The sequence below is a fragment of the Heptranchias perlo genome, chromosome 41 (genome assembly GCF_035084215.1).
Source record: "Heptranchias perlo isolate sHepPer1 chromosome 41, sHepPer1.hap1, whole genome shotgun sequence".
In the NCBI taxonomy this organism is placed as follows: Eukaryota; Metazoa; Chordata; class Chondrichthyes; order Hexanchiformes; family Hexanchidae; genus Heptranchias; species Heptranchias perlo.
The window spans coordinates 10828734-10841793 of NC_090365.1; the positions used below are offsets into that span (position 1 = coordinate 10828734).

The 13060-nt window shown below is 47.2% G+C and overlaps 1 protein-coding gene across 1 annotated transcript in view; it reads left to right on the plus strand.

Moving 5' to 3' along the window:
* The window catches only part of LOC137305870 (homeobox protein Meis1-like), a 202871-nt gene that overhangs the window by 171928 nt on the left and 17883 nt on the right, over nt 1–13060 (plus strand). Inside the window, exon 8 of the mRNA XM_067974806.1 lies at nt 5620–5765. Coding sequence (XP_067830907.1) covers nt 5620–5765 — 146 coding nt within the window. The remainder of the gene's footprint in view (nt 1–5619; nt 5766–13060) is intronic.

Consider the following 13060-nt stretch of genomic DNA (forward strand, 5'->3'; position numbering starts at 1 on the left):
GCCCTATCAGTGGGGTGTGTTAGTGAGGGGAAATATTTGTGTGTGTGTGCGTGTGTGTGTGTGTAGGAGAGTGTGAGAGATAGTGAGAGGGAGAGAGATCCCATCTATATTACTGCCCTGACGCTGGAGATAATGGGGGCAGATTCCCTCCGCCCCGGTAACTTTGGTGCAAACCCCATTACTCCCTTTCCGCCAAAAGTTACGGCAACGGACGACAGAACCTCCGAGGAAATGTTACTCTGTAAAAGTCCATGGCTTTGGAGGCACTGGGGCCCAGCTGAGGAGAGATTCCAGTTCCCCCGTCTCGGCCGACACGTTGGCCAGCTCACCCTGGCTCCAGTTGGCTCCATCCCGTTTTAAGGGCTATTCCCCCCCCCGCTCCCACCCCCAGGAATAACGTGCCGAATGCGGCTCGGCATTAAACGTCCGTGAACCAGCGCGGGCGCTGTGGTGTCGCCGAACCTGCCCTTGAAGTCGGTGCCGCGTAAGCCAACACTGAGAGAAGTATCGGCCGAGCGAAAGAGAGGAAGAAGGAGGCAGAGCAGAGTGAGGAGGACAGACAAAGGGAGCCAGAGAGAGAGAGAGAGAGAGAGAAAGTCAGAGTGAGAACGAAAGGATGAAGTTGCATTTCTACAGTGCCAGTCTTGGTTTGGTGCCCATCACCCAAAGTTGGTAACGTTACCACCTCAGGACGTGCCAAACCGCTTTACAGCAACAGAAGGCAGTGGAGGCCAAGTCATTAAATATATTCAAGAAGGAGATAGATATATTTCTTAATGCTAAAGGGATCAAGGGATATGGGGAAAAAGCGGGACACAAGGTACTGAGTTAGACGATCAGCCATGATCATTTTGAATGGCGGAGAAGGGCCGAATGGCCTACTCTTGCTCCTATTTTCTATGATTCTATGAAGTATAGTCACTGTTGTAATGTAGGAAACATGGCAGCCAATTTGCGCAGAGCATATCAAACAGCAATGTGATAATGATCTGTTTTTAGGTGTTGGCTAAGCAATAAATATGGGCCTGGACACAACTCCCCTGCTCTTCTTCAAATAGTGTCTTTAACATCCACCTGAGGGGGGCAGACGGAGCCTCAGGTTTAATGTCTCATCTGAAAGATGGCACCTCCGACAGTGCAGCACTCCCTCAGTACTGCACTGGAGTGTCAGCATGGATTTCGTGCTTAAGACCCTGGAGTGGATTTGAACCCAGAACCTTCTGACTCAGAGGCGAGAGTGCTGCCCCACTGAGCCACAGCTGGCAAAAATATACACATCCATGTGCGGCATCAGGAATAATGCGCTAACCAGTCAACAACACAGAAAAATATAGAAATCTGTTGGCCTCAAAGGACCAAGTGCTGGAAGGTGGGATTAAGCTGGAGAGATCTTTGTCGGCTGGCACGGTCAGACTGGGCTGAATGGCCTCCTTCTGTAACTTTCTATGTTTCTATGATTCTTTGACTGCTCGGGAGGTTCTCTAGGATTGTGTACGTCAGACCTTGGCCTTTGACCAAGGCTTCTCTACAAAAGAGAATTATCGGTAGAAAAATAATCTGTAATTGCGCTCAATATGTTTGGGAAATGTTGGCAAATGAATTGGGGCGTGAGGCGGGGGGGTGCAGTTCCTTTAGCTCCCCCTCCTTGATTTGGTGCCCATGACCAAAAGTTGCGAACTTCACCATGTCAGGAATTTCTTTCAAATAGAATCATAGAAACGTTACAGCATGGAAGGAGGCCATTTGGCCTGTCGAGTCCGTGCCGGCTCTATGCAAGAGCAATCCAGCTACTCCCACTCCCCCGCCCTATCCCCGTAGCCCTGCAAATTTTTTCCTTTCAAGTACTCATCCAGTTCCCTTTTGAAGGCCATGATTGAATCTGCCTCCACCACCCCCTCGGGCAGTGCATTCCAGATCCTAATCACTCGCTGTGTAAAAAAGTTTTTCCTCATGTTACCTTTGGTTATTTTGCCAATCATCTTGAATCTATGTCCTCTGGTTCTTGACCCTTCCACCAATGGGAACAGTTTCTCTCTATCTACTCTGTCTAGGCCCTTCATGATTTTGAATATCTCGATCAAATCTCCTCTCAACCTTCTCTGTTCCAAGGAGAACAATCCCAACTTCTCCAGTCTATCCACGTAACTGAAGTCTCTCAATGCTGGAACCATTCTAGTAAATCTCTTCTGTAGCCTCTCTAAGGCCTTCACATCTCTCCTGAAGTGCGGTGCCCAGAACTGGACACAATACTCCAGTTGTGGTCGAACCAGTGTTTTATAAAGGTTCATCATGACTTCCATACTTTTGTACTCTACGCCTCTATTTATAAAGCCCAGGATCCCGTATGCTTTTTTAACCACTTTCTCAACCTGCCCTGCCACCTTCAACGATTTGTGCACGTATACCCCCAGATCTCTCTGTTTTTGTAACCCTTTTAGAATTGGGCCCACTAGTTTATATTGCCTCTTTTCATTCTTCGAACCGAAATATGTCACCTTGCATTTTCCTGCATTAAATTTCATCTGCCACGTGTCCGCCCATTCCACCAGCCTGTCTATATCCTCTTGAAGTCTATCACTATCGTCCTCACTGTTCACTATGCTTCCAAGTTTTGTGTCATCTGCAAATTTGGAAATTGTGCCCTGTGCACCCAAGTCCAAGTCATTAATATATATCAAGAAAAGTAGTGGTCTCAGCACCGACCCCTGGGGAACACCACTGTACACCTCCCTCCAGTCCGAAAAACAACCGTTCACCACTACTCTCTGTTTCCTGTCCCTTAGCCAATTTTGTATCCGTGCTGCTACTGCCCCCTTTATTCCATGGGCTTCAATTTTGATGACAAGCCTATTATGCGGCACTTTATCAAACGCCTTTTGGAAGTCCATATACACCACATCAACCGCATTGCCCTCATCGACCCTCTCTGTTACCTCATCAAAAAACTCTATCAAGTGAGTTAAACACAATTTGCCTTTAACAAATCCGCGCTGGCTTTCCCTAATCAATCCACACTTGTCCAAGTGACTGCTAATTTCTCCCGGATTATTGTTTCTAAAAGTTTTCCCACCACTGAGGTTAAACTGACTGGCCTGTAGTTGCTGGGTTTATCCTTACACCCTTTTTTGAACAAGGGTGTAACATTTGCAATTCTCCAGTCCTCTGGCACCACCCCCGTATCTACGGATATTTGGAAGATTATGGCCAGTGCCTCCGCAATTTCCACCCTTACTTCCCTCAACATCCCATCTACTTATCTACTTTAAGTACAGCTAGCCTTTCTAGTACCTCCTCCTTATCAATTTTTATTCCATCCAGTATCTCAACTACATCTTCCGTTACTGAGACTCTGGCAGCATCTTCTTCCTTGGTAAGGACAGATGCAAAGTACTCATTTAGTACCTCAGCCATGTCCTCTGCCTCCATGAGTAGATCTCCTTTTTGGTTCCTAATCAGCCCCACCCCTCCTCTTACTACCCGTTTACTGTTTACATGCATAGAGAAGACTTTTGGATTCCCTTTTATGTTGGCCGCCTGTCTATTCTGATATTCTCTCTTTGCCCCTCTTATTTCCTTTTTCACTTCCCTGAATTTTCTCTGAACTTTCTATATTCAGCCTGACATTTGTCATACGCCCCTTTTTTCTGCTTCATCTAACTCTCTATCTCTTTTGTCATCCAGGGAGCTCTGGCTTTAGTTGCCCTACCTTTCTCCCTCGTGGGAATGTACCTCGAATGTACCTGAACCATCTCGTCCTTTAAAGCCGCCCAGTGTTCAATCTTTGATTCCAATTTACCGGGGCCAGATCCGCTGTCAACCCACTGAATAAGAATAAGAAAGATTTGCATTTTTATAGCGCCTTTCACGACCTTGGGATGTCCCAAGGTGTTCTACAGCCAATGAAGTACTTTAGAAATGTAGTCACTATTGTAATGTAGGGAACTGTAATAATGTTATGGCATCATAACTTGGCTATCTGGTCCATCAATGTTCAATTATGCAGCGGTTGAAACTGCACGCAAAGGACCGCAACTTGGGGAGTGGGATTCTCAAAATACCTTTTCATCTCTGGAATGGGCTTAAATGCAGTCCAGACTAATGAGCTGAAGGTCTCTTGACTCTGTTGCTCTTGAAGGCCTTGTGGGAGATGAGTTCAGGCAGCTTCAATCTGACGCCTGGTGCGCAGCACAAAGCTGCCCGTAATTTGGCCCAAGATGGCACTAAATTTACAGTCTCACTCAGCGAAGCTCGAAGGATGTCTGGTGTGGGGAGTTGAAAAGAAACTTGCATTTCTATAGCGCCTTTCACTACCTCAAGATGCCTCAAAGCACTTTACAGCTAATTAAGTACTAGTCACTGCTGTAATGTAGGAAACATGGTAGCTACCGCAAATCCCACAAACAGCAATGGGATAAATGAGTAGCTAATTTGTTTTGTGATGTTGGTTGAGGGATAAATATTGGCCCAAGACATCAGGGCAAACTCTCCTACTCTTTGAATAGTGCGAGAGGATCTTTTATATCCACCAGAGAGGGCCTCAGTTTAACATATCTAGAGGACTAGAGTACAAGGGGGCAGAAGTTATGCTGCAGCTATACAAAACCCTGGTTAGACCGCACCTGGAGTACTGTGAGCAGTTCTGGGCACCGCACCTTCAGAAGGACATATTGGCCTTGGAGGGAGTGCAGCGTAGGTTTACTAGAATGATACCCGGACTTCAAGGGTTAAGTTACGAGGAGAGATTACACAAATTGGGATTGTATTCTCTTGAGTTTCGAAGGTTAAGGGGTGATCTGATCGAAGTTTATAAGATATTAAGGGGAACAGATAGGGTGGATAGAGAGAAACTATTTCCGCTGGTTGGGGATTTTAGGAGTAGGGGGCACAGTCTAAAAATTAGAGCCAGACCTTTCAGGAGTGAGATTAGAAAACATTTCTACACACAAAGGGTGGTAGAAGTTTGGAACTCTCTTCCGCAAACGGCAATTGATACTAGCTCAATTGCTAAATTTAAATGTGAGATAGATAGCTTTTTGGCAACCAAAGGTATTAAGGGATATGGGCCAAAGGCAGGTATATGGAGTTAGATCACAGATCAGCCATGATCTTATCAAATGGTGGAGCAGGCACGAGGGGCTGAATGGCCTACTCCTGTTCCCATGTTCCTATGTAACATCTCATCTGAAAGACAAAGCCTCCAACAGTGCAGCACTCCCTCAGGAGTATCAGCCTAGATTATATACTCAAGCCCCTGGAGTGAGATCTAGAACCCACAAACTTTTGACTCAGACATGAGAGTGCTACCTGCTGAGCCACTGCTAAGATGATTTGAGTGTGTTAAATGGGAGGGGGGATTTGTAAGGTTGGGGATAAGGCACATTGGAAGAGTTTCCTCCCATCACTGGTTTCAGTCATATCATGAATCTGTTCTTTCCAATTTAGGACCCAGGCTAAATCTGATCTTGAGACCACTTAACAGCTGTGGGAAAACAAATGTTCCCTTTCCCAGTGGCGAAATCCCTTAGCTTGACCCCATTAAAAAGACAATGAAAGCCAGCCCACGGTCCCACCTCTCTGCCCGCTGCATTATTGCTGATCCCATGGTTGCTCTCTCTGCAGGAGATGCGTTGGACAACAGTGTAGCATCGCCTGGCACCGGAGATGACGATGAGCTGGATAAGGACAAGAGACGTCAGAAAAAAAGAGGAATCTTTCCCAAAGTCGCCACCAACATCATGCGGGCTTGGCTCTTCCAGCACCTAACGGTAAGAGGAAGAGGTCAGCACTGACTACTGCCCCCAGGGCTCCTAGCTCACCAAGCTCCATCGTACCCTCCGTAACCCCACAGCATCCACACCCTCGTCATGTTACATAGAATTACGTGGAATTTGCAGCTCAGAAACAGGCCATTCAGCCCAACTAGTCTATTCTGGTTTTTATGCTCCACCCGAGGCTGCTCCCACCTTACTTCATCTCACCCTATCAGTATACCCAATGCAAGAAGTGACAACAACTTGCATTTATATAGCGCCTTTAGCACAGTAAAACGTCCCAAGGCGCGTCACAGGAGTGCAAATCAGACAAAATCTGACATCGAGCCACATAAGGAGATATTAGGACAGGTGACCAAAAGCTTCGACAAAGAAGTAGGTTTCAAGGAGCGCCTTAAAGGAGGCGAGAGAAGTGGAGAGGTTTGGGGAGGGAATTCCAGAGCTTTGGGCCTAGGCAGCTGAAGGCACGGCCGCCAATGGTGGAGCGATGGAAATCAGGGATGCGCAAGAGGCCAGAATTGGAGGAGCCCTACAACCCTCCGAGATCTCTGGGGTCCTCCAATTCTGGCCTCTTGCACATCCCCGATTTCCGTCATTCCACCATTGGCGGCCGTGCCTTGAGCTGCCTCGGCCCTAAGCTCTGGAATTCCCTCCCTAAACCTCTCCGCCTCTCTCTCCTCCTTCAAGACGCCCTTTAAAACCTACCTCTTTGGCTTAGCTTTTGGTCACCTGTCCTAATATCTCTTTATGTGGCTCGGTGTCAAATTTTGTCTGATAATCGCTCCTGTGAAGCAGTTTGGAATGTTTTACTACATTAAAGGCGCTATATAAATGCAAGTTGTTGTTGTGTGTCCGCCGTGGCTCAGTTGAGAGCACTCTTCAACTCTGAATCAAGAAGGCCATGGTTTCGAGTCCCACTCCAGAGACATGAGCACATAAGGCTGACACTCCCAGGGCAGTACTGAGGGAGTGCTGCACTGTCAGTGGTGCTGTCTTTCGGATGAGAGGTTAAACCAAGGCCTTGTCTGCCCTCTCAGGTGGACGTAAAAGATCCCATGGCCACTATTCGAAGAAGAGCAGGGGAGTTCTCCCCGGTGTCCAGGCCAATATTTATCCCTCAACCAACATCGCTAAGACAGATTATTTGGTCATTATCACATTGCTGTTTGTGGGATCTGGCTGTGCACAAATCGTCTGCTACGTTTCCTACATTACAACAGTGACGACACCGCAAAGGGACTTCGTTGGCTGTAACAGAGCTTCGGGACGTCCTAAGGTTGCAAGTTGTTGTTGTACCTGCACTCCCAGGACGCCAGTGGTAACCACCCACTGTCAGTGGGCCCAGGAGGCAGCAACAACACCCACTTTACTATGCAGTGCTACCACTGAAGGCAGAGTTCATCTTGGCTTTGTACTGGAAAGGGGGCATTTGTTAGTGTCCAAAACCCCCTCCCGCAGTATTTGTTCGTGTCTAATAACCGGGAGGGTCAGGAGAGCGACAGTGATAGGGGATTCTGTAGTTTAGGGGAACAGACAGGTGTTTCTGCGGCCGCAGATGTGATTCCAGGATGGTAGGTTGCCTCCCTGGTGCCAGGATCAAGAACGTCACTGAGCGGCTGCAGAACATTCTGGGGGGTGGAGGGTGAACAGCCAGAGGTCGTGGTCCATATCAGTACCAACGCCACAGGTAGAAAGAGGGATGAGGTCCTGTAGGCAGATTCTAAGGACTTAGGAAAGAAATTAATAAGCAGGACCTTAAAGGTAGTAATCTCCAGATCACTCCCGGTGTCATGTACTAGTGAGTTTAGAAATTGGAGGATAGAGCAGATGAATGCATGGCTGGAGAGATGGTGCAGGAGGGAGGGCTTTAGATTCCTGGGGCATTGGGACCGGTTCTGGGGGAGACGGGACCTGTACAGGCCGGGCGGGTTGCACCTCAACAGGGCCGGGACCAATATCCTCGCAGGGAGGTTTGCTTGTGCTGTTGGGGAGGGTTTAAACTAGCTTGGCAGGGGGATGGGAACCTGAGCGTAGATTCAGACGGGAGAGAAGCAGAGCTGGAAATGGAAGGCAGAAAATTAGTAAGCGAGTTTGGAAGGCAGAGGGAACAAAGGTTAGAAACTAGACAGTAAAGGAATTTGGCAGTGCCTAATGCTATATACCTCAATGCAAGGAGTATAGTGAATAAGGCAGATGAGCTGAGGGTACATAGACATGTGAAGAATGATATCATAGTTATTACTGAAACATGGCTTAAAGAGGGGCTGGAATGGCAGCTCAACATTCCTGGTTACAGGGTTTTCAGACAAGATACAGAGAGAGATAAAAAAGGAGGGAGGCAATATTGGTAAAGGAAGCAATTCCAGCTGTGAGGAGGAATGATATGTCAGAAGGATCATCAAATGAGGCCTTATGGGTTGAGCTAAAGAACAAAAAAAGGACAATCACACTACTGGGAGTGTACTATAGACCCCCAAGCAGTCAGAGGGAGATAGAAGAGCAAATATGTAGGCAAATTTCTGAGAAGTGCAAAAACAATAGGGCAGTAATAGGGGATTTCAACTACCCTAATATTAACTGGGATAGAATAGGTGTAAAAGGTATAGAGGGCACAGAATTCTTAAATTGCATTCAGGAGAACATTTTTTAGCCAGTACGTAGCAAACCTAACAAAAGTGGGGGCAGTTCTGGATTTAGTTTTAGGGAATGAGGCTGGGCAGGTGGAAAGAGTATCAGTGGGAGAGCATTTTGGTGGTAGTGATGATAATTCAGTTAGATTTGGCATAGTTGTGGAAAAAGACAAAGATAGAACAGGAGTAAAAGTTTTCAATTGGGGAAAGGCAAATTTTATTAAGCTGAGAAGGGATTTAGCAAAAGTGTACTGGAAACAGCTACTTGAAGGTAAATCAGTGTCAGAACATTGGGAGGCATTCAAGGGGGCGTGCCTAAACCCCCCCCCCAAGTATTGGTTAGTCTCGAATAAAACCACCCCTCCAGTATTTGTTAGTCTCTAATAACCCCCCGCCCCACCAGGATTTGTTAGCCTCTAATAACCCCCCCCCCCAGTATTTGTTAGTGTCCAATAACCCCCCCCCCGAGTATTGGTTAGTCTCTAATAAACCCCCCCCCCCAGTATTGGTTAGTCTCTAATAACCCTCCCCCCCCCAGTATTGGTTAGTCTCTAATAAACCCCCCCCCTCCAGTATTGGTTAGTTTCTAATAACCCTCCCCCCCCAGTATTGGTTAGTCTCTAATAACCCTCCCCCCCCAGTATTGGTTAGTCTCTAATAACAACCCGCCCCCCCCCCCAATTGGTTAGTCTCTAATAACCCCCCCCACTAGTGTTTGTTAGTCTCTAATAACCCCCCCCCCAGTATTGGTTAGTCTCTGATACCCCCCCCCCAGTATTGGTTAGTCTCTAATAAACCCCCCCCCCAGTATTGGTTAGTCTCTAATAACCCCCCCCCCAGTATTGATTTGTGTCTAATAACCCCCCCCCACTAGTGTTTGTTAGTCTCTAATAACCCCCCCCCCCAGTATTGATTTGTGTCTAATAACCCCCCCCAGTATTGGTTAGTCTCTAATAACCCCCCCCCCAGTATTGATTTGTGTCTAATAACCCCCCCCCCCAGTATTGGTTAGTCTCTAATAACCCCCCACCCCAGTATTTGCTAGTCTCTAATAACCCCCCCCTAGTATTGGTTAGTCTCTAATAACCCCCCCCCACTAGTGTTTGTTAGTCTCTAATAACCCCCCCCCAGTATTTGCTAGTCTCTAATACCACCCCCCCCAGTATTGGTTAGTGTCTAATAAACCCCCCCCCCCAGTATTTGTTAGTCTCTAATAACCCCCCCCCCCAGTATTTGTTATTATCTAATAACCCCCCCCCCAGTATTGGTTAGTGTCTAATAACCCCCCCCCCCAGTATTTGTTAGTCTCTAATAACCCCCCCCCCCAGTATTTGTTAGTCTCTAATAACCCCCCCCCCAGTATTGGTTAGTGTCTAATAACCCCCCCCCCAGTATTTGTTAGTCTCTAATAACCCCCCCCCCAGTATTGGTTAGTGTCTAATAAACCCCCCCCCCCACCCGCCCCACCTCCAAACCAAGTTTGGTCTTCCCGATCGACCTCAGCTTCTCTCCAATCCTCCCGGCCTTGAGCTCTCAGCGAGATCTCAATAAAAGGAGGTCCAACAGCCTTCAGTTTGGAAGTTCGGTGTTTAGTTGCAGTAATTAATTAGGATGGATCCTTTTGCTGGTTAGTTAAGCAAAGTACTTCTGATAGGAACTGAGCAAACAGTAACTAATTGAAGTGCCTGTAAATGCATTACATTGCAGAGAGAGCTAATCAGACAGCATTTAATCACCTGAATCTATTCCCAAGCACTCATCCTGAAACCTGAGGACCTGAAAGCCTTTGAGAGCCTCACTGCACTGAGAAGGAATTCCCAGCTGCTTTCTGCCCCATTGGCCCCTGGTCAGGACCCATCGATCTGGAAAATTCCATGTTGTCTACATTACACCCGTGCCCTCAACATCATTAGTGCCGTGACACAAAGGGGGCAAACAGGAGGGTCACGCTTTGGTCTGAGTCTTTCAAATGTTTTTGCCCAATTTATGCTCCAAAATTCTCCCTCACTCACGCACACACATGTACGACAACACACACATGTACGAAGACACAGACACACGTACACATACGTACAAAGACACACTCAAGTATGCGCGCATGTATGAAGGCACACACACGTATACACATATGTACACACACGTACACACAGGTACGAAGATACACACACGTACAAAGACACACACACAGGTACACACATGTACAAAGACACACACTCAAATACACACACGTACGAAGACACACAAGTACACACATACAAGGACACATACATACGTACACACACGTATGAAGACACACACAAGTACACACTCGTATGGCGACACACACAGGTACACACATGTATGAAGACACATACAGGTACAAAGAAAGACACATGTACACACATATACAAAGACACACACATACAAAGTCACACATATACATACACGCATGCAAAGACACACACGTACACACATATGAAGACTCATACACGTACATACACATGTACAAAGACACACATATATGAAGACACACACGTACATACGCACACATGCACACACATGTACAAAGACACACACATACGTATGAAGACACACACGCAGACAAAAACACTGGCACTCTCACACCTCTGCATAAACACGCAAACACATGCACACACACTCATATTACTGGAGTTATACATGTTAGAATTGTGGATTAGATCGGCCAAACGTGAGGAAAACTTTGGGAAATTGTTGAAATGAAAACTGAACACAGAAAGCTCGGTTTTAAAGCTCCTTTTTCCTCGTCCATGATGCGTAAACGTTACTGATTACGATTGTTAATAGCAGTTTCACAGGATTGTGGGACACAGATACAACATTCACAAGCCGTGAGCGAGACTCGAGATTAGAAAGAAAACGTTATTTTCCGCAGGAAACTGGAATGCGGGAGAAACTCGCAGAGAGGGGAGTTGAGTCAGGGTGAGCTGACAGCTTTCGATCAATAGCTGTTGAGAAGTGGGATCAATTTGCTAGATTTTCTTTTTGATGCAAACCGACAAAACTAGCAAAATCTGACATAGCTTCAGTAAAGCCAGTCCTGAGCAAAGACCTGTGACAAGTCTCAGTGTCCCATCAGACCCGGCCTTGCTGACCGACATTGACTCCCAGTCTCCCAGTGCCTCCGATTTAAAAGTCCCATCCTCATCTTTAAATCCTTTCATGGCCTCATCTCTCCCTATGTCTGTAACCTCCTCCATCTCGACAACCACCCCTCCCAACCCAGCCCCTCCCTCTCCCCCTCCATCCTGAACTCTCCATCCCCCTGGCTCCCCCTCGCCCCACCATTGGCGGCCATGCCTTCAGCCGCCTACATCTCGTGCTCTGCAATTCTCTTCATAACGCCTCTGTCAACCCACCTCATTTAAGACCCTCCTCAAAACCCACATCTTTTTGGTCACCTCTCCGAATATCTTGGGAGGGGATGCAGAGGAATATAGGAACAGGAGTAGGCCATTCAGCCCCTCGTGCCTGCTCCGCCATTTGATAAGATCATGGCTGATCTGTGATCTAACTCCATGTACCTGCCTTTGGCCCATATCCCTTAATACCTTTGGTTGCCAAAAAGCTATCTATCTCAGATTTAAATTTAGCAATTGAGCTAGTATCAATTGCCGTTTGCAGAAGAGAGTTCCAAACTTTGTGTGTAGAAATGTTTTCTAATCTCGCTCCTGAAAGGTCTGGCTCTAATTTTTAGACTGTGCCCCCGACTCCTAAAATCCCCAACCAGCGGAAATAATTTCTCTCTATCCACCCTATCCATTCCCCTTAATATCTTATAAACTTCGATCAGATCACCCCTTAACCTTCGAAACTTTAGAGAATACAATCCCAATTTGTGTAATCTCTCCTCGTAACTTAACGCTTGAAGTCCGGGTATCATTCTAGTAAACCTACGCTGCACTCCCTCCAAGGCCAATATGTCCTTCCGAAGGTGCGGTGCCCAGAACTGCTCACAGTACTCCAGGTGCGGTCTAACCAGGGTTTTGTATAGCTGCAGCATAACTTCTGCCCCCTTGTACTCCAGTCCTCTAGATATAAAGGCCAGCATTCCATTTGCCGCCTTGATTATTTTCTGCACCTGTTCATGACACTTCAATGATCTATGTACCTGAACCCCTAGGTCCCTTTGGACATCCACTGATGCCAAGGAGATTTACCAGAATGGTACCAGAGATGAGGGACATTAGTTATGTGTAGAAGCTGGGATTGTTTTCCTTAGAGCAGAGACGGTTAAAAGGAGATTTAATAGAGGTGTTCACAAATATGAGGTGTTTTGATACAGTAAATAAAGAGAAACTGTTTCTACTGGCAGGAGGGTCAGTGATCAGTTAATGCCGACACTCCCCCCCCTCAGTTAATGCCGACACTCTCCCCCCCCTCAGTTAATGCTGACACTCCCCCCCCCCCCTCAGTTAATGCTGACACTCTTCCCCCCCCCCTCAGTTAATGCTGACAGTCTCCCCCCCCTCAGTTAATGCTGACACTCTTCCCCCCCCCCTCAGTTAATGCTGACAGTCTCCCCCCCCTCAGTTAATGCTGACACTCCCCCCCCCCCCTCAGTTAATGCCGACACTCTCCCCCCCCCTCAGTTAATGCTGACACTCTCCCCCCCCTCAGTTAATGCTGACACTCCCCCCA